Raw genomic sequence first — 23920 nt, 5'->3', positions numbered from 1 at the left:
CTTCTCTTTGATAGCAACTAAAATAAAGAAGGATTTAGAAAGATAGCATGATCTCCCTTTGTCCTTCATAGGGCGCATTAGTTTAATTAAAATGAATGTCTTCCCCCGACTCTTATATCCCCTACAAATGTTACCTTTGTGGATTTCCAAGATGGTTGCTCTCGATGTAGAGGGGGCATTCATCAGATTCATATGGCATGGCAAGAGACCTAGACAGAAAACAAAAACTCTACAGCTGCCCTCTGACAGGGGAGGCCTGGCCGTGCCAAACATAATTTTGTACAACTGGGCATGCCATGCTCGGTTCCTGTGGGAGTGATTACATGCTCATCTTGACTCCAGTCCCTGCCTACATTCATGGTCATCCTTGCCTTCCTCACTATGGAGCTTGGTCATGGGTGATAGAAAGAAGTTACCTGGGGATATCAAGAAAGAAAAATTTCCTCCAGGACTCGTTCTCAATAAGTTTGACGCATGGCATGACAATGGGGCACATGTGGTTGGAGACTTATCCCATGATCGTGCACTAATGACTTTCCAACAACTACAGTCACAATTCAGGATCCCTAAAGAACACTTAGTTTTCTCCAGATCCGCCATTTTGTCAGATCAAAAAATTAACCTCCTCCAGACCCAGTCATGTACAATGATGTGGAGAGGTTCCTTAAAAGGTCTCACCCATTTTATGTCCATCTTTTGTGCATTACTTTACTCTCTCAGCCCAGGCGATATCACAAGTGTCGCAAAGAAATGGGAGAAAAACCTTGACACTGAGTATATTGAGGATGATTGACAGGAAGCCATCAGGGTGTTTATATCTGCCTTTACATCTAATAGACTCAGAGAGACACAGTATAAAATACTACACCGTCTACATATAACCCCTTTTATACTAAATAAGATGGACCGGAAGGTGTCTGTGTAACAAGTGTCAAAGAGAGATTAGAACCTACTACCATTATTTCTGGCAATGCAAACTGATTAAAAGTTTTTGGGGTACAATTTCTCAAGAACTGAGGGGCATCTTTTGGGTATGGGTTAAGAAAGTCTCAGGCCTTTTCCTTCTTGGCCCTCCCTCAAAGTTGGTGACTCTACCCATTTACAGTTCAAACTATGTGTCAAATTACTATTATTGGCCTGAAAATGTATTTTGATTAACTGGATCAAGGATAAGCCACCTACTGCCACATTGTGGTACAGGGAGCTATTCAGGGTCCTCCCTCATGAAAGAATCAGTGCTATTTTGAAGGGTAATGAGAGGTCCTTTACTGAAATGTCGTGTCCTCTGCTTGACTACTTACCTGGTGTATTGACCAGGTTAGTGCTCAGCCAAGATAAACTCATAGTTGTCTTTCTCTTGTATCTTCAATACTGCTATGGGTTAGTGCTTTACCTCAACAGTATTTTACTGCATGTACCATTGTGTACTATCAGGATTGGTTAAAGTGGATGTTACTGCTTTATACAGCTACACTAATCAGTACTGTCTGTGTACAGGACAATATGGTGAAAAGCTTCTGTGTGTAGGAGGGGAAGGGGGAGGTGGTCAGTTGGGAGGTTTTTCTGTTGAGAATGGATGGATGGCCATATTCTGTCTTATTCATTAATTTATTTTCTGTCTGTATGTTACCGATATGCTGGTAAAATGTCTAACTCTTGTTTCTGTTGAAAACCAATAAAATTCTCTTAAAAAAAAAATACTACCTTACCTCCTTGGTCACTCTATAGAAGTGATTCCCAAACTGGGGTACGCATACCCCTAGGGGTATGCAACATGACGTTGTGCGTATGTGAAAAAAATTAATAAAAAACATGATTTGCAGAAAGCCTGATTACATTTCGAAACTGGCGTATAAATACACATACAGTCTTGGGTGCCTGCTCACATTGCCAGAAAACACACAAACTATCATGCATACTGTAGGCTGCCCTCTAGTGTTCAGGGAATTACTTGCACTGCCACAATGAACACATGGTCGCCAACGCCCGGCTAACCGCCGAAAATGGATAAATGGCTAAAATGGATAAATTGCCCTTCCAGAGGGACATGAACTGCTATCACCTGTCAGCCCACAGTCAAAAGTGCACTTTCCAGTGACAACAACCCACGTTATTCTTCACCTACAAGGTCTACTTTTGACCAGGATGCTAGTAGCAATGCACCTGTGGCTAGCCAAGCTGCTAGCAAAGCCAAGGACAGCGATGAGGAGTCGGACACAGAGCCTCCTGATGCGGGAAAGCATGCAGCAATGGACAGGGAAACAACCTTGTCAAAAAGGCACAAATACAATGAAAACTACATTGCTTAGGGATTCACTTGTATTAGTACTGGTGGATATACTCAGCCACAGTGTGTTATATGTGCAAAAGTACAGTCTCACAAGTCAATGAAACCTGCACTGCTGCACAGACATTTAGAAACGAAACATGCTCATTTGAGAAATAAGCTGCAGGAGTTTTTTGAACGAGAATTGAGAAGACTTTCTACCAGTAAGACTTCCATACCGGAGACAGATACGGTTAATAGGAGTGGGCTACGAGCATCTTATATGGTGAGTTACAGAGTGGCTTAAACTGGCAAGCCACATACTTTTGTGGAGGACTTAAGTACCCCTGCTGCCATGGATATGGTTGGGACAATGCTGGGGGGAAAGGCCAAAAAAACTATACAGACCACGCCTTCATCAAACAACAGTGTTTCTCGGCGCATCAGTGACATGGCAGAGGACGTTGTAAAACAGCTACTACATCGCGTATGAGCCAGTGAATTTTACGCACTACAGCTGGATGAGTCGACAGATGTTGCCTACATGTACTGTCTCGTGTAGACAATCATGGTACAAGACCACTACCTGAAGAGCAGCGAGTTCCAGGATACAGTGATGCTCAGTCCTGCTGTCATCCACCACCCAACAAGAGCAAGCCGTACTACCACACAACATACAATGAACCTCCAAGGAAGTCAATGAGAGAGTATACTCTGGAGATGCATAGCATCTGTCTTGAAAACTGTGTGGTGAATATGCTTCATCCAGCATGTATAGTGGTACATTATATCAAGTGCGTAAGGATCTGACAGTGCTGTTGTTGGTTCAATTTGTCTTGTGAGATGAACCCTGATCCTCATCTTCAGCAAGACGCTTAACAGCTTGCCTTGCTTCTTGTTCGGGTGCCTCATGTCTGTACCTTCCATACACCACACACATTTCATTTTGTCATGGAGAGGCCCACCCACTGACAAACGAAGGTGCTTTGGTGACGATCCTGCTGCCTCTTCATCACATAAGGCACTCTCAGCAGGCATTTCATATCTCGAACACTGAGCATCTTTAGTGATTTGCGGGCCCATCCTCCCAGGAGGTGGTGGTGTAAACATCACCAAATGTATCAAGTCCTAACCGGTTTTGGGCTTCGTCTATCAGTGGGAGGGAAAGCAACTCGTGTAGCCGCTGATGGTAGTGTTTCTAACACATTAGGACTGAATGAGATGTATATGAAATTAAATAGGCTTACATTTTGAGCATTGCAGAGTTAGTAATGTTAGGTTATTAGGGTTAGGGTTAGGTTTATTGTTTGTTTTGAGTTGACCTTTAAATTCAGCTCAAGCAACAGACCTTTCTACCTATGCATACATACTTTTATGTTAGGCTATTGTGCAAAATTATTTCTGGTTTATATGAAATGTGATGGGATGAACTGGACACTATATTTTTAGTGGGCTATCCAATTTAATGGGAAACGGCAAATCAACAACTGTTGTTTACACATAAACATCTACTTTATTGACCTCAGATACTATTTCTGTGTACCTACACTGTATATTAATCAATTCATCATGAGCAGAGCTTCCATTAGAACCTTATATGAAGACTCTGTGACGATTTTGAAAAATATCCCCAAAAAGGGAAAAATTCCCCCCAAAATCCCTAAAAATCAAAATCAAAATTGGCAGCCATCTTGAATTTGAAAGCCTAGAAAAAGGTCAAATCATCATGTAACCCAGAAATGTGTATTCCATGGTCTGAAACCATGTATTGTGCATCATTGTAGGTCAAACCAATAAAAAGAGAATTTCCATGACAGCCATTTTGGATTTTGGCCTCTAAATATTTTCTCCGCCATTTTGAAAAATACACCCCAGCTACATTTGTTTTTTTAGCCCTCCTAGATGACAAATCCATTGAGAAATGGACATTCGCTCACCAAATGACCCTACTATAGGGAGATCAAATGATCAGATGGAGGAAATGGAATACAATATTTAAAACCATGTTTTGTTAATCACCTGACAGTCAGAATTGTTGTTTTTCATTTCCTCAGAATCAGCCTTCACAGATCCACTCTACAGTGGTTGTTGTAGTGCCATGTTTCTAGAGTAGCCCAGAACAAACAAACCAAACACTGACTCTACTAACTGGTGACAGCCTTTCACCTTGTTTTTTTATGGTTACTGTAGATAACATTACTGGCCTGATGGTTTCAAAAAAATTCACAGATCCATCTGGAAATGTTCTACTAGAAACTGCTTGGAAAAACTGTTTGCAACCTCAATGTAAGACAGTGTTTGAGGCTTTATACAAAAACATTCCTGAATCACACTATGCATTCCTTGTTCTGTGGCCCAAACAGAAAGGCTAGAAAAATAGATTTTTGTCTTGTCAGGTATAGGTCTATTGTGTTTTCTTGTATATTGTATTTTTACTCCTATCTCATCATACATCAGACCTTTGTCTGCCTCCATGCAGTCTGTCCACGGCACTGGTCGCCATCGGGTTGGTTTGCACAGGTTTTGGTCTCTACCTGCAATTTAGTGTGATAACACATCTCTGGGACACTCCAGGACACTGCACCTACATATTATTTGACATGACTTCACAACAACTCCCATCAGCCACAAACTGATGAATTTCAATGTATTTGTGTACAAATTGAACAAACAAGACACAACTCTTCTTTTATAACTCTAGACAGAGCCAAGCCAGCTGTTTCCCTCTGCTTTCAGTCTTTATGTTAAGCTAGGCTAACCACATCAAGATTCATATTCACACAAACATGAGATCAATATCAATCTTTTTACACAATTCTCTGAAAAAAAAAACACATCAGAAAGTGCTGAGCTATTCCTTTGAAATATTCATAAAATAACTGGTATGTTTTCTTTTCAGTATGTTAGCCTATCATTGGAAAAGTTATTCCTGCAATATTTTCAGGAACATAATCATGAAAAGGAGCAATGAAGTACAAACAGGAAAGCAAAGAGACTACTATATAATTCTATCATCTACAGACAAGACTTGATTACATCATCAGCAGTGTTAAAGGTTTCTTGAGTCTGTTTTTCCTTTTGGTGATATTAATGCAGCGTTCAGTGTTTTGTGTGTTTGTACTTTTCTTTATATTGTGTTGATTCATGCAGAGAAAGTGTGTCACCTGTGACTCGTCCTCAGGATGTGTTTGTCCACTGACAAAGGCTGCACTCACCGACACTCTAGCCCCATCTTTTACACACATGTACACATCATCATTGCCCTACACACACACACACACACAAAATACACACATATGGAGTGATTGCTGATCATAGCTGATCTTTTTTAAACTGCACTGCAGACCAGCCTGGTCCACATCGTGATCCAAAGAAGGACTAGCTTACCATCCATCTGTCCCATGACAGTGCAAAGGAAACGTATCCTTCTGCTGGGCCACTCAGCTCAAACACTACAGACTGCAGAGAGAAGTTATATAAGGTTCGAAAATTGTTTTTCAAATGAAATATATTATACCAATAAGGTCAGACCATCAGTCTCTACACATGAATGTATATTTTGTGAGTTCAGGAACCAGCTGGCATTAGTGTGTCCTGTAAATATTTCATTATAATTTACCTAGATTATATTATATATTACTGGCAACAACAGAAAAATCTTATTTTGGGCTGTAAAGCAATCCAAGGTACAAGGTAAATGTATTTGTCATCTTTTAAACTCTTAAATCTTTTAAAGGTTTAAAAAATGAAATAATGTTTGATGTTTGAGTCCCTTAGATCTGCTGCATCCATCATCTGGTAAATACACCCTGCTGACACACAATATCTCTGTTTGAATGTGGAAAGGATTTATTACCTTGAAATATTATTGCAGCACCTTTATCTGTATTGTTTGTACCACTAATAGATGTGTTGGAAGTCAAACCGTTTTGTCTGGTCCGTCTGTCAACATGGACAGGAAGAAGCAGTGAGGATCTTTCGTTGGATCACAACCTGGAGGATCTGACATGCAGGATTTTGTTTGGCCACATCCCGCAATAGTAAACTGGAGTTGGAATGAGAGGGGGAGTTATTAGTATTATTATGTCACACTAGGTTCACATTACAGTTTATTGATTGCTGCCTTTCCAATGGAGAATCAGTGTCACAATCAGTAGTCCAAATGATGTAACACTCACAGGCCCAGGCAGAATAGAGGCTGTGCTGGTATGTACTGGAGGAGGTGTGGAGTCTGACTGAGGTGGCAGGGGAGGAACACCATGCTGATAGATGATTGGCCCTGGCAGCTTCACCCAAAACTTACTGTAGTGGACAACTACAGTCACACTGGAAAAAAATACCCATAGATACACATGAACAGAGTCGTCCAGACCATATTCTGTCATAACATAACATATAATAAAGGTCCATAGGGTAAGACTGAGCAGCACAAACAGAAATATAATATTCATAACTATGTTTTGACTCGTGTCTAATATCTAATAACCTGAAACTAAGAACTGTGTCGCAATTTATGGCTGCAGTCTTCTGTATTGTGTTGTGTGTGTGTTTGTGTGTGTCTGTTTGCCTGCAGAGGTGCACTGGAAATTTGGGCGGAGTTTGCGGTCTCAAGAGGGATCTCACACACAGGCACCTGCAGCAGGTTGTTACAGTTTTTACCCATTGCTTGAACTCTATAGACACATGCTTAAACCAAAGTAACATAACTTGAAGCTGTTGTTACTATACCTTAAACAAAGTGAAATCATACCTTAAATAAAATCACTTGCTCCTTTCTGCAACACACTCACTCCTGCACACTACACACTATTTCATACATAAGACACTTGGTTCAAAAAATGAAATCTCAGGGTACCACTGGGAAAACACACTATTCAAAATACAACACACATTGGTTAATTTAAAATACTTAGACACACACCTGAAAATACTTACTTACAAAACTGAATACCTATCAGCAAGCTACAAAAAGGCCTCAGTTAAGCCATTTTGAGAACTTTGCTGTACAGGATAGACCAGAGCAGCCTAAGTTTGTTGTTGTCCGGGATAGTTTCCATCGGGTTGCTCTGGTCCAGAACTGGTTCACCAACCATGATCAATCTGAGATTGTGTACTTGCCCCCTTACTCCCCATTTCTAAATCCTATAGAGTAATTTTTTTTCTACTTGGAGATGGCGCGTATATGACCACCACCACATGCCCGTATGCCTCTTCTGCAGGCAATGGAACAGACCTGCAGAGACATTGAGGTAAGGTCCAGGGATGGGGGGTATTTTCCCCGATGCTTAGCGAGAGAAGACATTGCTTGTGATGTTGATGAGATCCTGTGGCCAGACAGATGGCATGATCCATAAGCCCACTTGTGCACAATTGTGTTTTTCTGTTTACAGTAGTGCATTGTTTGTTTTATTTTTGTTTTATTTTTGCTTTAACTGAATTTACTGTACTGTAAAATACACTACTGTAATGTCATGATTTTGAATTGAGTATTTCATTTTTTGATTGTTGCGAAAATGTGCCTTTTGTGGAACTGAATCACAGCAGCGAAAATGAAAGACTGTAGACTAGTAGACTAATGTGTTGCTGCTGATCTGAAAGTGTATTCATATGATGCAAGTGGATATCATTTTGTCATCAGAGTGACATTTTGACAAAAGATTGTTTTGATAGGAGAGTTTTAATTTGACATAGATGTGAATGGTTTATTTCCCACTGTTGTGTCTTATTTGCTTGTGTGTAAAGTTTTAACACAATGAGCCAAGTTTTGCAAAACGTGTTCAAGCAACGGACAAAAACTGTAATCACTGCCCACTTTATAGCCTGGATCCCCATGCTACCCGCTGCTAGGTGATTTTCTTAATCACATGTGGTATTTGGCTCAGTTGTTAGCGTTTGCTAAGACTTATTCTAGTGTACATTTATCTTCCAGTGCTTCAACTAACTTCATCTTACTTTGCTTTCAGTAATCTCCTGTGCTGAGACCGAACAGCGACTCCGCACCAGTGTGTCAGTACCTCAGCACCTCTGCAGCTCTCCACCTGCTCTGCACTCCGCCAAGTATCTACATGCCACCCAGATCTCCAGCGCTTCTGTGTGCTACCTCTCTGTCATCCTCCACCTCATGGACTCAGTCTCAACTGCCTTCAATTCAAACCCTAACCTACTATGACTCAACTTGTGTTTAAATAAAGTTCCTTTGCCTCCAGCTCCAGCGTCGTGTCCATTTTTGAGTTCCACCTGAGTTAAGAAGCCTAACAAATTGTGTGTTTTTGTTACCGTTTAGTATTTCATATCTACTGGGTCGGGATCTACCCACTGAAGGGCAGTGTGAATGGGGCTATGGTGTCCCAGCAAAATGGCATCAGGGTAAACCTGGTTTGCATGTTGGGAGGTAAGCCTTCTCATTATAATGTCTAAAATCCCCACAAAAGAAAAGGTTAACTGCTGCTAGCGCGTTGTTGCTGTTAGCGACTAGATTAGTGTCAGAGAAACTTGCCAGTTCCAGTGTGTGGAGGTTGTTAGCTTAGAGGTGGTTGTTGTTGATAGCGGTAGAAGGAAGGACAGTTGCCCTCTGGTGGGCTTTATACTTTATAACAGGCTGCATCCAATAAATCAGACTAAGAACATAATTAATGTTGCTCCAGGACCATTGTCACAACTGACCAATGAGCAACTGACCACTGTTGTGATATCAAATCTCTTCTCTGGAACATCATTATTTAAGTTGCTTTTCTTCTTGATAAGTATATAAATAAGTAACATGACACAACCGTTACTGTTCAGCAAAAGTTTGATCAGCCAGCTTAAAATGTCAAAAGACAAACTCACAAAAACTGAACCTGTGAGGAAGCATTTGTAGGAGCAGTCCAGGTGACAACAACCTCCCTCTGACTTACATCACCTGTATGGCTCACTGCAGAACCCTAGAGACAGACACACACACACACACACACACACACACACACACACACACACACACACAAAAAAAACACACGCACAAAACTTGAACGTCATGGTTCTTTCTCACCACTACTAACTATGTGTGTTTGTGTTGTTGAGTATGTGTGTGTATGAACACCTGGTGCTTATTACAGGTGAGCAGCTGGGTCCTTTGTGGATTGGTCAGGGTGAAAGTGCCAACAGCAGATGATGAGCTCTGATCAGCTGCATCTCTGGCCTCAATCAAGAAGCCCTTGAAATATGATGTTCCCGATAGAATGACTGGGAAAAGAAGAGGAAAATACATTGATGTTAGTTGTGAATGATTTGCTGACTGAGCTGTTTCTGTGACAGGTCTAATCTCCAACAGTCTCAGATTTATTTGGTTGATTGTTAGTTTGTGCAAATTGTTATTCATATTTAATTCGTATTTCTCACAAATGCAAACAGTGTAGCTCAGGTCTCACAATAAGTGTTGTTGCAGTGAATTTGATTAAACTGAATGTATGGATTCTGTTCTAGGGTGGACTTCTTCAACAGTTGGCTAAAAAACTGCACATTATATTTTTACAAATTTTTATCACTGCACCGTGTTTCACTGATACGCTGTTATAGAAAGTGGTTGGCTTTGAAAAATTCAACAATTCTTGATGACTCTCTTCTCAGAGTGGTTACCTTGGATCCGATCTGTGGGACTGAAGGTGGAGGTGTTGGTTTCCAGGCTGTAAGGGCTTGGAGTGGTCTCTACAGTGCCACGATGGTGAGGTTCCATGCTGCCACAGACTTTGGTGACCTTGCCGCTGGCATAGCAGCCTGCTAGTTCCCAGCAACACACCAAGACACAGATAAAGAGAAGACAGCACACATCCACAGGAGACATCTGCAGCATAGAGGTGGAAGAAAAGAAATGTTTCAGTTCCAGTTCTGTGGCTGTTTCAGATGAGTTTTATCCACTTCGCAGTGGAGACAGAAATTCACAACAAGGCTGTAGAATTCTCTCTGACCCCAGTGAGTTTGTGGCCAGGATTATATACAGGTTCACAGGAAACAATAGGCTGAACAAAAGGTGTGGGCTGGGCTAAGCCGACTCTCTAGGGAAGGGAAAATGACACTGAAACTAGCAGCATCCAAAGAGTGTATCCTGTGTCACCCCCAGGGAGAGGTTGTCTGGGAGACTTAACTAAAACACCTGTATGACAATACTGCTGAAAAGTGTCCACATTTTCAGGTCTACACCACATCCTGATAGATGAGGTCGGTATCATGTCATGTTAGTATGAGTTGCCAGCTGAGAAAAATAGCTCCTGTTATCCTCATCCTCACATCAGCCTAACTGTACCTACAATTGAAGTAGCAGACATGGGAGACTTCTGATGACTACAATATACATCAAGTGCCACAAAAAACTGCTGCCAAAACAGCTGCAAATCAGGAGCTAGTTAGCAACAGCTTATAAGTTAAATTAAAGGATAAGCTGACCCCAAAATTTCATTATCTGCAGTGCTGATGGAAAGTCGAATGTGACCTTTCGGGAGCTAAATCAAACAAAAAAAGCAACCAAAAATACAGCTAGTCCGACACAATCTTTGATTTGAAAAGATATTATTTACATCCTCGACACCCAATTGAGACACTTGAGCGGATGCTGCATACTGTACAAAACATCATTGACTTGCTGTCAACATGTGGATGAATTGGTTAAAACTGAATTTTCATTTTTGGGTGAACTGTTCCCTCAAGATGATATTCCAGAGTAGCTATTTATAATTTTAGAGAAACTTAGCCAGCACTTCCTCATTCACTGCACACCACACTACCCATGTCTCCCTTCACCCCCTCTGAGCCACATCCAGAAACACTTCTCAGCCCTCAACCTCAGTGATCCTGCACACTTTTCAGTCAATATACACATTCCCTTGTATTCTACTCACTGCAATACATATTTAATGATGACTCTTGTAATGAAGTGCACCCACCTCTCTGCTGTGGTTGAAGGAACAACTGCTGTAACTCTGCCAAATAGTTTCCAAGCATGACTATATATGCCATCACACGTGAATCAGGAAGTGTCCATTCAACTGTTCCAATCTCCGTGTGTGTGTGTGTGTGTGTGTGTGTGTTGCACGTGGCAGTATTGCAGCCGTTTTACAACCTGATGGATACTTTTGTATCTTATTCATTCAATTAAGGTGCACACTGCACATACTGTACATTTGAAGGAGCAGGATTTAAGTATGAACTTTACTGTTAACATCAAAATGCTCTTGTTTGTTTGTTTGTTTGTTTTAAACTAGACTGTTGATAAAATAAATTTATTTTGGCTCTGATGCAGATTAAAATCTGTGGAGTTTACCAGTAACCTGTCCATAAATGACATGACTGTATGTCAGTGATGTGACGTTTCAGGACCTTTTTTGTTTCTGTTGTGACAATAGAAAGAGCAATGTCAGAAACTGTATTTGCTCATTATAGTCGGACAATAATGTGCTATTTACATCTTTCAAGATTTAGTTCCCCCCCCTCCACCCTCCACCCCGCACTCTTTCCATGGGCGGAGTCAGCAGCTGCAGCAGCGTGTGGACGAAGTCTGCTACTCACACCGTGCTGCAGGGTAAGAGGTACCTCACAGACATAGTTACACAAGTTACAACAACACACATCCCATTTACAAAAAGCGCCAGGTCCAGGCTGTCTGCAAAATTCATCCTGCATTATTAGTTAGAATACCTACAGTTTTAAAGTTAGAGAATTAGAATACATACAGTTTTTAAGGGGGGGGGGGGGTAAAACTGTTTTAGAGAAACAGTATAGAGAGTGCCCACATCACTGAAAATCCAGTCCACGTTTTCTCTGCGACCTTGCTTGCACTCGGTTCCTGCAGCGTGGGTACCTTGAAGCAAACAGAGTGACTACAACAGCATGAGGAGAAGAACGTGAATGAAGAAGAATGGACATAAGAAAGTTTTTCAATAAAGTAAGTATTCATCACTGCTGGTAGTAACAGTTAGTTAGCTCCAGCCCCAGCAAACCGCAGAAATTCCTATGTAATTAATGAATGAAGTGCTCCCTGTTTGACAAATAAAAACCTTGCTTACACCCTATAGACAGTCTTTGCGCATGTCTCACCTTTGTTGTTTTGTGGTCAAAAGTTTCATTCCAGCTCTAAAAGAACAGTGCTACTTCCCTAGGTAGTTAGTCTGAAATGCATTGTGAAGGCCATGGTTGTTTCCAGAGTTAAGTGTGCACTCTTTTTACTATATACTATCTTTGGGGTGACTGTTTCTCTCTTTATGCATGGATGCACACCGTGAAACAGGAGCTGAGCTCATTTACGTATGATTATCATTAATGGATAATAATAATAATAATAATAATAATAATAATAATTATAGCAAACACTCCACCACCCCTATTGACCTGTAGGAGTCAAGACAGAGGAGCACAGGGAGTGAGAGGGAAGATATATATATATATATATATATATATATATATATATATATATATATATATATATATATATATATATATATATATATATATGAAAGCCAAATTAGCCTGAACCAAATATTTTCAAAAGCATCTTAATATTACTTTAATTTAAGTGATTAAGTTATACTTTTTAGGGCTTGAAATCACAACCATTTTAGTCACATATGTGCCCACAATATAATCTGTGCAACTTCAAAATAATGATAATAAATAATTTTTTATCTCTTGGGGGCTAAGCCTCCCCTGTCCTTAAAACCTAGTGACGCCCCTGGTGATTATCAGCCTGCCTGCTGATATAATGTCAGAGAATGTGCACTCAAATTCAGTATCAGTGCACATCCCAACATTTCTAATGATTACTTACAGAGTCATCTCAAAGAACTTTTGATTCTACTGTCATATACGCAAGTCTGAGTATTGTTTTGGTTAGGATTGTTTTTATGTGAGTGTGAATCTAAAAGCTGTGAGTGCAAAATCTTGTGATTACAACTCTAATTTCTACTACGAAGTCTTCATTGTGAACAGGAATTCATGTTTGTGGGTATGAGTAAGAAAGTGTTGAAATGATATCACGTAGGTCACAGGTAGGTCAAAGGGGAAAATAATCGAACCCTGATTTTCTCCAAACGTTGCACTGTGCCAGTCCTTTGTGAGGGGGGCAGAGTCGAGAGGCGAGCTGCTTGAATCTTTCCGGACCAAGACCCCAAGACCAAGAGAGAGATTTACTGATACTGTAGGGGAATTACAACACCACGAAGACTGAAACCATCCAGCGCCCAGTGAAGGAAAAGACAGAAAGAAGAAGAAAACGTGAAGAAGATACAGGCACAATAATGTCAATGTGATGAAGCGAGGGGAAATTAATAGTTTAATGCATCATAGTTACCGTTGTTGTAGCAGAGTGCTTGCTCGCTTACTTTGGATGATAGTAGCATTGTTTAATAATCAGTAAATGGTTGAGTCGACGTGTGTTAATGTTGCTCCACCTTAAATTCATCAGGGACATTTGGAAAGTTAACATTAGGCCTGTTCAGGTGTTATTTTAACCTGCTGGCTGTTTTCCTGCTTATGTCAGTTAAAATGCTATTAGTTTTCTATCCCCTTTGTAATAGAGTAGTTGTTAGCCTTTGGTGTATTGTGTCACAGTTTATGTTTGTTAAAGGTTACATTAGTGTTGATGTGTAGTTAAAGTGTATTACTGTTAATACTCCACACCTTAGCTTTCCCATATTATTCATAGGTGAAATATATATATATATATATATATATATATATATATATATATATATATATATATATATATATATATATATATACTGCTCTTGCACTGTGGTTAGACTGTGGTGAAGAAATCATTCAAGTCCTTTTGAGCAGTTTGCTGTGGTGATATGTTTATTCAAAGAATATCGGTAAACTGGTGAACCAGCAGGCACAGAGCGGGTCTGAGCCAGTGAGTGGACCCTGAGCAAATGAAATAGTAGCATTTTATACAGTAAGAACAAAGAACTAGGGGGGGGGGGGGGGTATGGGTGCACACATTTAACATAGTGATCAAATCAGGTCCAGATGTCTCTTGATCAACTGGTGTTATGCAAATGTGTTCCCACAGGGTGCAGGAGACAGACAGAAATCACCATTTAGGTCTGGTGGTCAAAGGGCTCTTTCCAGACGTCACTTCAAATGTGTATTTTCTTCCTCAACTGAATTGCATCGCAATGACAACAAAGTTGGATGAATCTCATCACATTTTCATTATTAGTTTATATTAGTCTTATGTATGGCACATATCAAGCATCTGTTTTTTTTTTTTATTAAAATGTAACATGCAGGGGGTCACACATACTTCTCTTTTCTCTTCAGATAAACTCTAAAATTAAAGCTGCAAGCAGCAATGAACGCGTTTTCACAGTATTAAATAATATATGCTGAAGTCAAAAGAACTCCCTGCAATCTACATGAAGAGCCAGCCAAATAATCAGAGGACTACCAGTGTGTTACCCTACAGACTCTTCAACAGAGGTTTGTATCCATTAGCAAGGCAGGACTGCCCTCTGGTGGAGAATGCCTGTCCACTCAAAAGTGAAGGGATTTCAAATGTTCTTTCGTCATTTAGCCATAAAAGCACCACCTATTGGCCAATTTCCACGGAATTTTGCACAAACCCTCATCTGGCAAAAAAAGGTTAAAAAAAAAAAAAAGTATGTTTTTCATTTGATGTGATTTTGCAAATGGAAATATACCGCAAAAGGGGGTGTTGGCCTACACCACACAATTCAGCTGGATTCAGGGAAAACGTAGATATGAGGTTTAATATGTGACGTTATGTTGGATTTATGGGCCAAAAATGCTTTTGCATTGAAAATAGTGCCACCTGCTGGTCATTTTTGATGTGTGAGTTACAGGGGCCCTTGTATTGTATTGTATATGGTTTATTTGAATGGGACAGATACAAATCATGTGGGTTGTACAACAATCCAACAGAAATCATCATAGCATTTATAGCCTTAGCTACTTTCCAATGCCGGTCCCATTCTATAGCTCCCTTATGAATTTTATTTACATAAGTGTTATGGTGTGGGCACAGTAGGGTTCTCAATGGGGCGGGCCGCCCCGACAAACCCAACCGGACCTGCAATTTCAGGCCGGGTTCGGGCCGAAAAAATACGCAAATGAGCTGGGTCGGGCCTCTTTATAAAACACATTTCTTGCAGGTTGTAAATTATATATTGTTTGTTGCGTACGATAACAAGTGCATGAGGAAAACAATGTAGGCACGCGGGGGGTCGGCTTAGGGCTGGGTTTGGGCAGACAGTTCATGCTGGTGTGTCGGGCTGTGTCAGGTTCGGGCTTGAAAACCTGCGGGACGGGTCGGGTCGGGTCGGGTTGTAATTTTCAGGCCCGTTGAGAACTCTAGGGCACAGTGCCAAATATATAATTAAACTGGCACCAGAGCGCCTCTAGTATCGGATCGGTAACCCCTTGGTCAGATATGCTCATGAGGGCATTGGCAAGAAGTATACTGAATTTTGTATTGATCCGACAAACCAACGTGGAGATATAAAATACTTCACTTAAAAGAGCACCACCTTGTGGCCATTGCCTAAAATTTTGCACAGAGCCTCAGGGGAATATGGGGAAGTAGTTACCTGAGTTTCATGTCATTTGGACACAATAATAATAATGCTATAATGCCATAATAATGGAGCTATGCAACACTTCCTGTTTGGAACGAAAGCTGCAGGAAGTTGTTATTTAATAACTTGAGCATTCTTTGGAATATCAAAATTCTTTTGAAAAAGTAGGTTTGCAAAATTTTGCGAACTAGCAAAAAAATTAAAAAATAATAATAAAAAAAAAACGGTAGGTGGAAATTGGCGGGACCTATATCACAAGATCCATCAGAACTCGGTGAACACGTGGAAATGACGTGTTTGAATGTGCGAAAAAGTATATGGGAGTTATGACCCAAAATGCACTTTCCTTGATTATAGTGCCACCTAGTGGTGAAAATTCAGGACGACAATAAATTATGAACATTTTCGCCAGGTGTGACTAATACTGGAAGTTTGGTGAGTTTTGGGGTATGTTCAGGCTGTGAAAAATGTGATCATTTTGGACAAAGAAAAAAAAGAGAGAAATAACAAAAATCATTCAATAAAGACAATTACAGATGCAAGCAGTGATGACCAGGCCGTCACAGTCCACGTGCATCGGGGCATAGCTGCTATTGGGCTTGTTCATGGAACACCTTCCGTTGAGGAAGCTGTTCCTTTATAATTTGGTGGCCTGCTCCCACTGGTATTAAATAACGTATGCTGAAGTCAGAAGAACTCCCTACAATCTACATAAAGAACAAATACTGAGAGGACTACCACTGTGTTACCCTACAGACTCGTAAACAGAGGTTTGTATCCATTAGCAAGGCAGCACTGCCCTCTGGTGGAGAATGCCTGTCCACTAAAAGGGAAGATATTTCAGCTGTTTTTTTTGTCATTTAGCCATAAAAGCGCCATCAATTGGCCAGTTATGGTGTGGGCACAGTGTCAAATATAAAATTAGAGTGGCACCAGAGTGCCACCGAGTGGTTGATCAGTAACTCCTTCATCAGATATCCTAAGGAGGGCACTGACCATGTTAAATTTCATGTTAATCTGACTAACTGATGTGGTAATATAAAATACTAAAATTTGAAGAGCGCCACCTTGTGTTCATCGCCTGAAATGTTGCACAGAGACTCAGGGGCTCATGTTTAAGTAGTATCCTAAGTTTCATATCATTCGGACACACCATTGTGGAGATATGCAACACTTTGTGTTTGTAACCAAATCTGTAGGAAGTTGTTATTTTAATAAGTTGATTATTGTTTGGCCTATCGAAATTCTGGCCTATTCGAAAGTTTGGTGCCAATCGGTGAAATTTCCTGGGAGGAGTTTGAAAAAGTAGGTTTGTGACATGTTGCAAATTTGCGGGAAAAAAAAACGGATGAACATGGCTTATACCACGAGATTCACCCAAATTAACTGAACGTGTGGATATAAGGTTTTTGAATATGCAATAAAGTATATGTGAGTTATAAGCCAACATGCACTTTCTATGATTATAGTGCCACTCAGTGGTGAAAATTCACACTGACAATAGTTTGTAAAAAAAATTGCCAGGTATGTCCCTCTACCTCAGCACAGCAGAGTGAGACAGCATCAGGACTAAAGGCTGCACCTATAGACCCTGCTGACTGGCCATCTCTTCTAACTGACAAAGTGAGAATAGAGTTAGTTCACAGAGAACCAGTTCAATTAAAAGAGCAGTTACAAATTCCAAAAACAAAGACGGGAGAGTGTCAACATGACTTTTGTAACTGAGTCTTAGTCAATCCTCTAACAATCAAAAGATGGCTGATGTACTCAAACAGAAATGATAGCTTACACTGCTTCTGCTGCTAAATGTTTTCTCCAAAAGAATACAGACTTAATAAGGAAAGGAATAAAGAACTGGAAAAATGTAAGCCACTTGCTGAAGTTTCATGAGGATAGCCGGGAGAAAAATACCCACATGGCAACATGGAAGGAGTTGGAGGTCGTTTTGCAGAGCGGCTGACAATAGATAAGCGAGAGATGGCACTCCCCGAGGTTGAGAGATTTTGCACAAGTGGTTTGCACAACGCCTTATTTATATTGCATTTTTATCACTTGTTTCTTTCTTCAGTTTTTATTTGGTGTGATATTTTAGACTTAAAAGAAATAAAATCTTGAATACATACATGCAGCTTCTCTGTGAGTGTATGAAACTTTATTGTGAAATTGACTGCGATGAAAGGGGCGCCGGCTAAAATCTTGCCGAGGGCACCAAATTACTCAGGAGCCCTTTTTACACAGCGTCTCCGCATTAGCTCCGGAGCGGTGGTTCGCCAATTCTCCACTGATAGTGATTCACACAGAGCGAAGCATCTCCGCCTTACTGCCGTGTAATTCACACAGAAAGCCGGCGCTGCGGCTCCTAAAGAGGCGTGATGGTACACGTCATGTTGATGACGTCGGGGTTTCCCAGGTGTTCCCCCTGTCAATCTAAACCCATGAACAGTTTACAGTTATATGGATGCTGTTATAATGTGTAGTGACTGAGATCCTGACCCACCAGACATCCTGGAAAGTGACTAAGTTAGGTTTTTCACTCTAAATTACATAATTACACAATCGCTATCAGTAAACAGGCTGCTGTCTGACTCCCTCACTCACAGGGATGGAGGTCGTTTTCTGGGGGAAAGTTCCCTGAAGTCTCGGTCAGGAGGGTGAAGGTCACAGTAATTTATTTTATTAATACGTTTTTTGCTGGTGACAAACGCTGTTTTTCGGGCAGATAAGAGTCGGTAGGAGAGGCGGGAGGAGAGACACTTATCCATGTACAGCTTTGGTATTTTTTTTTCCTCATATAAGTTGCCAAAGACAGTTACAGTTTCTACATTACTTTTGTTTGGTCCTGTAACGTTGCTTTGTGAGACATTTCTCTGTATTTAATTGAATGAAGGACCTGTGCAGTTATCAGACTAGTCAGACCGACACGCCCCCGCTCCATGCGTCCGGCTTATCCATTCACACTGGCACAGCTCACCAATAATGTGGCCCTGATACTACCTCCAAAGGCGGATCAGTGCAGGAGCAAAATTTCCCCTCTCTCCGCATCTGAAACCTTCACACAGAGGAGGGTGTGGAGAATTGACACAGGATCCCCGCATGCAAACGGCAGTGTTAATGGGGATAGGGCTGGCACTGCAGGTGGAGCTGCAAGCTCAGGTGAAGCATCACAGGTCACCTCATCACCGCATGTTTAGTATGCAGCTGTTTTTGTCTGAAATACTTTGTTGCATGCATATACCTCTCATCCAGCGTCTTTTTAATACACTAGTACCACCCGCTTATTGCATCTCGTGCAAGCGCAGAACGTGCACGCTGCTGTGGAGCTGGCAGCACGTTGTAGCGGTGTGTTCAATGCAATTTTTCTGTCAAAGCGGTCAGACAAGAGGCAACAGAGTGGTTGGATAAAGGCAGTTGGCTGTTGGTTTGAGTCTGGGCGGTATGTGGGGGCCTTTACAGGTTATTGCTGGCTTGGGCGCATGCGTGTTTTGAGGAATCAGGTTTGATTATTTTCCCCTGCGACCTGCCTGTGACGTCATTTCAACACTTTTCTACTGTACCACAAACTTGAATTCCTGTTTGCAGCGAAGACTTCGTAGACGTAGTCACAAAACTTTGCACTCAGAGCTTTTAGATTTATACCCACATAAAAACAATCCTAACCCAAACAATTTCTTAGACTTGCGTATATGACAGTAGAATTTTGTGTATAACAATTTTATTGATATACAAATGTTTATCATTATGAATATGAATGGTTAGAATCATGCACAAATCTTTTTGGTAGCTATCTTACTCCATAAAAGTGATGCTAAAATATTTCAATATTGGCTAAAGATGAAACTTTAAAAATCTGAGAGGTAAATGGTGATGTCCCATGCCACGGTAATGTACCAGGGGCATGTGACATAATGGTGGAATTAGCCGTGCCCTTGCATTTGGGGCCTGGTGTGCTTCTCCTTCCAACAGCTGCACTGCAGTGCCAGGTTATGTAACTCCTGTCTATTGATGTGTGGACGTGATGAGGCCATGTGTTGGCTGAAGCATACAAACTGCCCAACACAAATTACACAAATAAAGACTTCTTGTCAGTGTTTTGGCCGCAATGTGACATCCTGTTCAAATCAATTGATAAATACACAATATGCAATTACACTGGCTTCATCCCATGCTGTTACAAGCAGATTATATCGAAGTGTTTGTACTGCAGTGAACATTCATGGATTCCCAGGTCTCTGTCCCCTTCTCTCTGGGGAGCAGGGCATTAGCGGCGTCATTACGGTAAGAGAGCTGCCGTGTGGACACGCCCCCTCGGTTCAGCCAGTGTCCATACAGGAAGAACAGCCCTGTGTCAGTCTGCCCACTGTCCTCCTGTTGATGTGACTGAGCGAAGACACAACTGACAGGTGAGTGGGACAGGACATGTAAGCAAGAGTTTATATTGTCAAGTAGTCAAATATTATCGAGCCTCTGCGAGCTTTATTCGCAGCTCGTGGCTGGTAGGTCGGAAGAGAAATCACTAGCAACGTTAGTAGTTAGCTGACATAAGTTTAGCTAACTGTTGGCTCATGTAATTAATGTGACGCTCGGTAATTCCGTTTTACACCCTAATATGGGAGAATGCAATCACTCACTCACTGTTGTGAGACAACGACGGCTGATGATCACTAAAAATTCAATCTTTTAATCATCATTTTAAAGTTACCTTGCGTGGTGATTACGACGAGGAGGATACGTCATGTTATGAAACATGTTTCGGACATAGAAGACGGTTTGTGTAGTCCGAGCTGAACGTTAGCCAGCCTAACGTTACATTATTTCTTCAGTTGGATTCTAACTCGACGGCACCGCCCACTACAGGGCATAGTGGTGGGGGCTGACTGTGTGAAGTACACCGTGTACCACATGGTAATTCTGTTGCTTTATTGAAATAAGGTGCCTTTTGACAATGATACGTATGCCGAATTTTCAAACGGTATCTAACAAATTAATAGGTGCTGCGCATTGTGATTTATGGGGAATAATGATATGTAAATAAACGAGGCAACGTTAAAGTACCACTATTTTGAATGGAACCGACAGGGAGCAACAAACGGGATGTTAGCTTTGCGGGTTCCCTTCACCTTGGCAAATCAGGATCATCCTTCATGTTTTTGTATGTTTTGTCTCAGTGTGTCGATGTCGTCACGCCCAGCCAAAGGGAAGAGTTTTATAAATAGATGGTTTGACATTAAGGGCTGGATTCCTGACCTTCTGCTGGTGGGACTGAAGCACTGCGCAGACTCAGAGCAAGGGTTCAGTAGGGTTCAGTGACTCTGGATGCATCGAACCGCTCTTACTATTATGGAACTGAACCCAGTGCCAAAGCCTTCAAGATGGTCTTCAGTGCAATTCTGGACAATTGTATGGCTAATATTCTGCCTAAATTTCAAGTAGGTTTGACATTCAGGCATCCATGTGTGAGTTCCAAGACATCCTTTGCAAAATATTTTTAAAAAATATTTATATAGCACATGCAGTTTGATTTGCCAACATGTTTCCTTGTAATTTCACAGACAGGACATCTCTTTTTAGTTGTGTTTGTGTCTGTGATATGATGACGGCCAGCGAAATGTGATGTCCCATCTTCTAAAAGCACATTGAATGATGAGTTTAATAGTCCAAAGAGCCATTTGTAATGTGTGGATGTGGATGTGCAATGTCATCCCATAATCCAAGGGGCTAAAATAGTATGATGTCTGTTATTTGTAAAATACTAAAGTAGTACCACTCTATAAAAACGTTATAGGTCTTGAAATAACCTGAATGTATATAAATGTCACCAGTGTTTACCAATACTATCAAAAGTAGATCATTTTGCACAAGAATGATGCATTATTATATGTAACATACTTTGTTTTCATTAATGTATATGTGCAATGTGCAGTAAACCAACCTTCATATTTTGTAGATAGTTGATGCAGTTTGAACTACTCAACTTGTACTACTGGCGTGATCAGTCACTCAGGTAAAGAACAAGGAACTCAAAACTGTACCTCATAGGAACAGTGCTTGAGTAAACTTACTTCCTGTCACTGACAAAGGTGGTTGGTTTTTGTCATTATTTCTTCAGTTTCAACCCCTTAGTTTTTTGCTCCTGTCACATTTGAACCTACTGTGTGCTTGTTTTCAATGGATATTGTAAGACATGCACCTCTGAGGAAACAGCACAGTTATAGATAGAAGTAAGGAAACTCCCGTCTTTGATACATTTTTCCATGTGCCCCAAGCGTTACCAGTTTGCTCTGTGCAAACAAACCTGCAGTTCAGTCCACTGCAGTTGTTTTCAGGTTACTGTTGGCCTTAACACATTCATTCAAGATTTCAGTTTGTGCTAAGGAGCACAGAATTGTATGTATTTTTACCTGATCTGGTAAGAGAAAGGAACACCTTTTAGTCAGTTTTTAGAGAAACAAGGGATGTAACGGTCACCGGTGTCACGGTAAAGCATGGCAAAATTCCCAACGGTGAAGGTTACTGTTAAAGTTTTAATTGCCACGGTAACTGCTGCGGTCGATAACCACAGATTGGAGAACTTGCAAGATACTTTATCCAAGTCTCACTACGCAGGGGCAGCGTGCAACATGCGCTTGTTATGTAGTGAAGAAGACATGGTGGAGGGAGGACGTGACAGTAACGGCCCTCAAGGAATTTTTCTGCCTTCAAAGAAACCAGATCTGAAGTCTGGGTATATTCTGGTTATTATAAGAATGCTCAGGGACAGCTGGTTGAGGAAGGCAGCCCTATCTGCAGGAGCTGCAAGAAGAAATTTGTCGCGATGAGCGGCAACACGTCCAATTTACGCGACTATCACTCAGCTGTTCAGCGCATGCAAGGTAAGCTAACCTTAAGCTCGGGTGCATGATGTATGTATGTCGAGTTTGAATCTTTTTTTAATTTGCTGGTGTCACTAATGTAAACTGACCAGATAGTGGTATAACTGAACGAAGCTGATCTGTGATTTGGCACATTATCTGAACCGCTTATTAATTGTAGATTTCACATTTTAAAGTTGACCTAATGATTCCCCAAATATTGATGTAGAGCTGCAGTGAGGAGGATTTGAGACAAACACATGCTGGGTGGACTGAGTTAGTGAATGCAAACTGACTGAGATGACTAACTTTCATCTCAGCTCTGTTCACCGGAGCAGCGGCTACCTGTGGCTCAGCAGCCATTTGACCAATCAGACTGACCGAGTCCACTGACAACAGACAAGCAAGCAGACAGAGAGACAGACAGCCAATATATAAGTAATATCAGAAATATAGAGTACTTGTGGATTATTTGTAGAAGAGACTATACATAAAGAATAATATAGAATGGTGAATATAACAAGTGTCTAGATAGAGATTAGAGCCAGAAATAGAGTATTCATAATTCATTTAACAATAATCCTTTTTGTTTTAATCTAAAAAAGTATCTAACCTGTTTTTCACAAAAGTGATATGATCTAAATTGTGAGTTTTGTGATCTGTTGGTTGCACCCTTAGTAGTAAGTAACAGTGACAGTAATAATTAATAACGACATTTTCTGTCCATTATCTTCACAGAGAGGGTGTGCTGGCCAATCGAGTGCTGCTGCCACTACATCTCATTCTACCTCTGTAAAGCAGACATTAAAGGACACGTTTCAAAAACAGGCTGCCTCATCACAAAAAGCCAGTGACCTATTTTGCACAGTTTTGATACATTCTTTTATACTTGTTTAATGTTGATTTTGCAGTGTTTTGTTAAGGTTTTGGATTTGACCTATTTTGATAAATAATAAATCTATTTGAATATAAATCTTGGTGAAATGTTTTCGATTTATCAGTGTATCAGTGTTTTTTCAACATTTTGAAGACATTTATAAAATACCGCGGTATGCGGATAACCGTGATAATTTTGGTAACTATCACCGTGGTGTGAAATTTTCATACCGTTACATCCCTAAGAGAGACTTGTATAATAGTGTGATTCTGATGAAACTAGGGCTGTAATCTCCTAGTCGACAGGTCGATTTATTGGTTGATATGCTCTGGCTCGACCAAAACTCTGATTTGTCGATTTTTGGTGT

The 23920-nt window shown here is 40.8% G+C and overlaps 2 protein-coding genes across 6 annotated transcripts in view; one reads left to right on the top strand and one right to left on the bottom strand.

The window, feature by feature from the left end:
- frrs1a (ferric-chelate reductase 1a) overlaps positions 1 to 20726 on the bottom strand; it is a 41802-nt gene extending 21076 nt beyond the window's left edge. For 3 of the 4 annotated variants that reach the window (XM_037083331.1, XM_037083334.1, XM_037083335.1), the window contains exons 1-8: positions 11182 to 11266; positions 9881 to 10085; positions 9345 to 9487; positions 9095 to 9189; positions 6445 to 6592; positions 6192 to 6311; positions 5654 to 5725; positions 5431 to 5529 (exon numbers count right to left, since the gene is read on the bottom strand). In XM_037083331.1, coding sequence (XP_036939226.1) covers positions 5431 to 5529; positions 5654 to 5725; positions 6192 to 6311; positions 6445 to 6592; positions 9095 to 9189; positions 9345 to 9487; positions 9881 to 10085 — 882 coding nt within the window. In that variant the 5' untranslated portion in view covers positions 11182 to 11266. Of the gene's footprint in view, positions 1 to 5430; positions 5530 to 5653; positions 5726 to 6191; positions 6312 to 6444; positions 6593 to 9094; positions 9190 to 9344; positions 9488 to 9880; positions 10086 to 11181; positions 11267 to 20527 lie in introns of those variants that run through there. The other variant, XM_037083332.1, reaches the window with a different exon arrangement.
- The window catches only part of agla (amylo-alpha-1, 6-glucosidase, 4-alpha-glucanotransferase a), a 68672-nt gene continuing 64859 nt past the window's right edge, over positions 20108 to 23920 (top strand). For both annotated transcript variants that reach the window (XM_037083330.1, XM_037083329.1), the window contains exon 1: positions 20108 to 20228. The gene's annotated coding sequence lies outside the window, so the exon portion shown is untranslated. The remainder of the gene's footprint in view (positions 20229 to 23920) is intronic.

Source organism: Acanthopagrus latus, chromosome 21, assembly GCF_904848185.1.
Source record: "Acanthopagrus latus isolate v.2019 chromosome 21, fAcaLat1.1, whole genome shotgun sequence".
Taxonomy (NCBI): domain Eukaryota; kingdom Metazoa; phylum Chordata; class Actinopteri; order Spariformes; family Sparidae; genus Acanthopagrus; species Acanthopagrus latus.
Note: the sequence above shows the minus strand (reverse complement) of the source record. Positions and strands in the feature narration are given on the sequence as shown.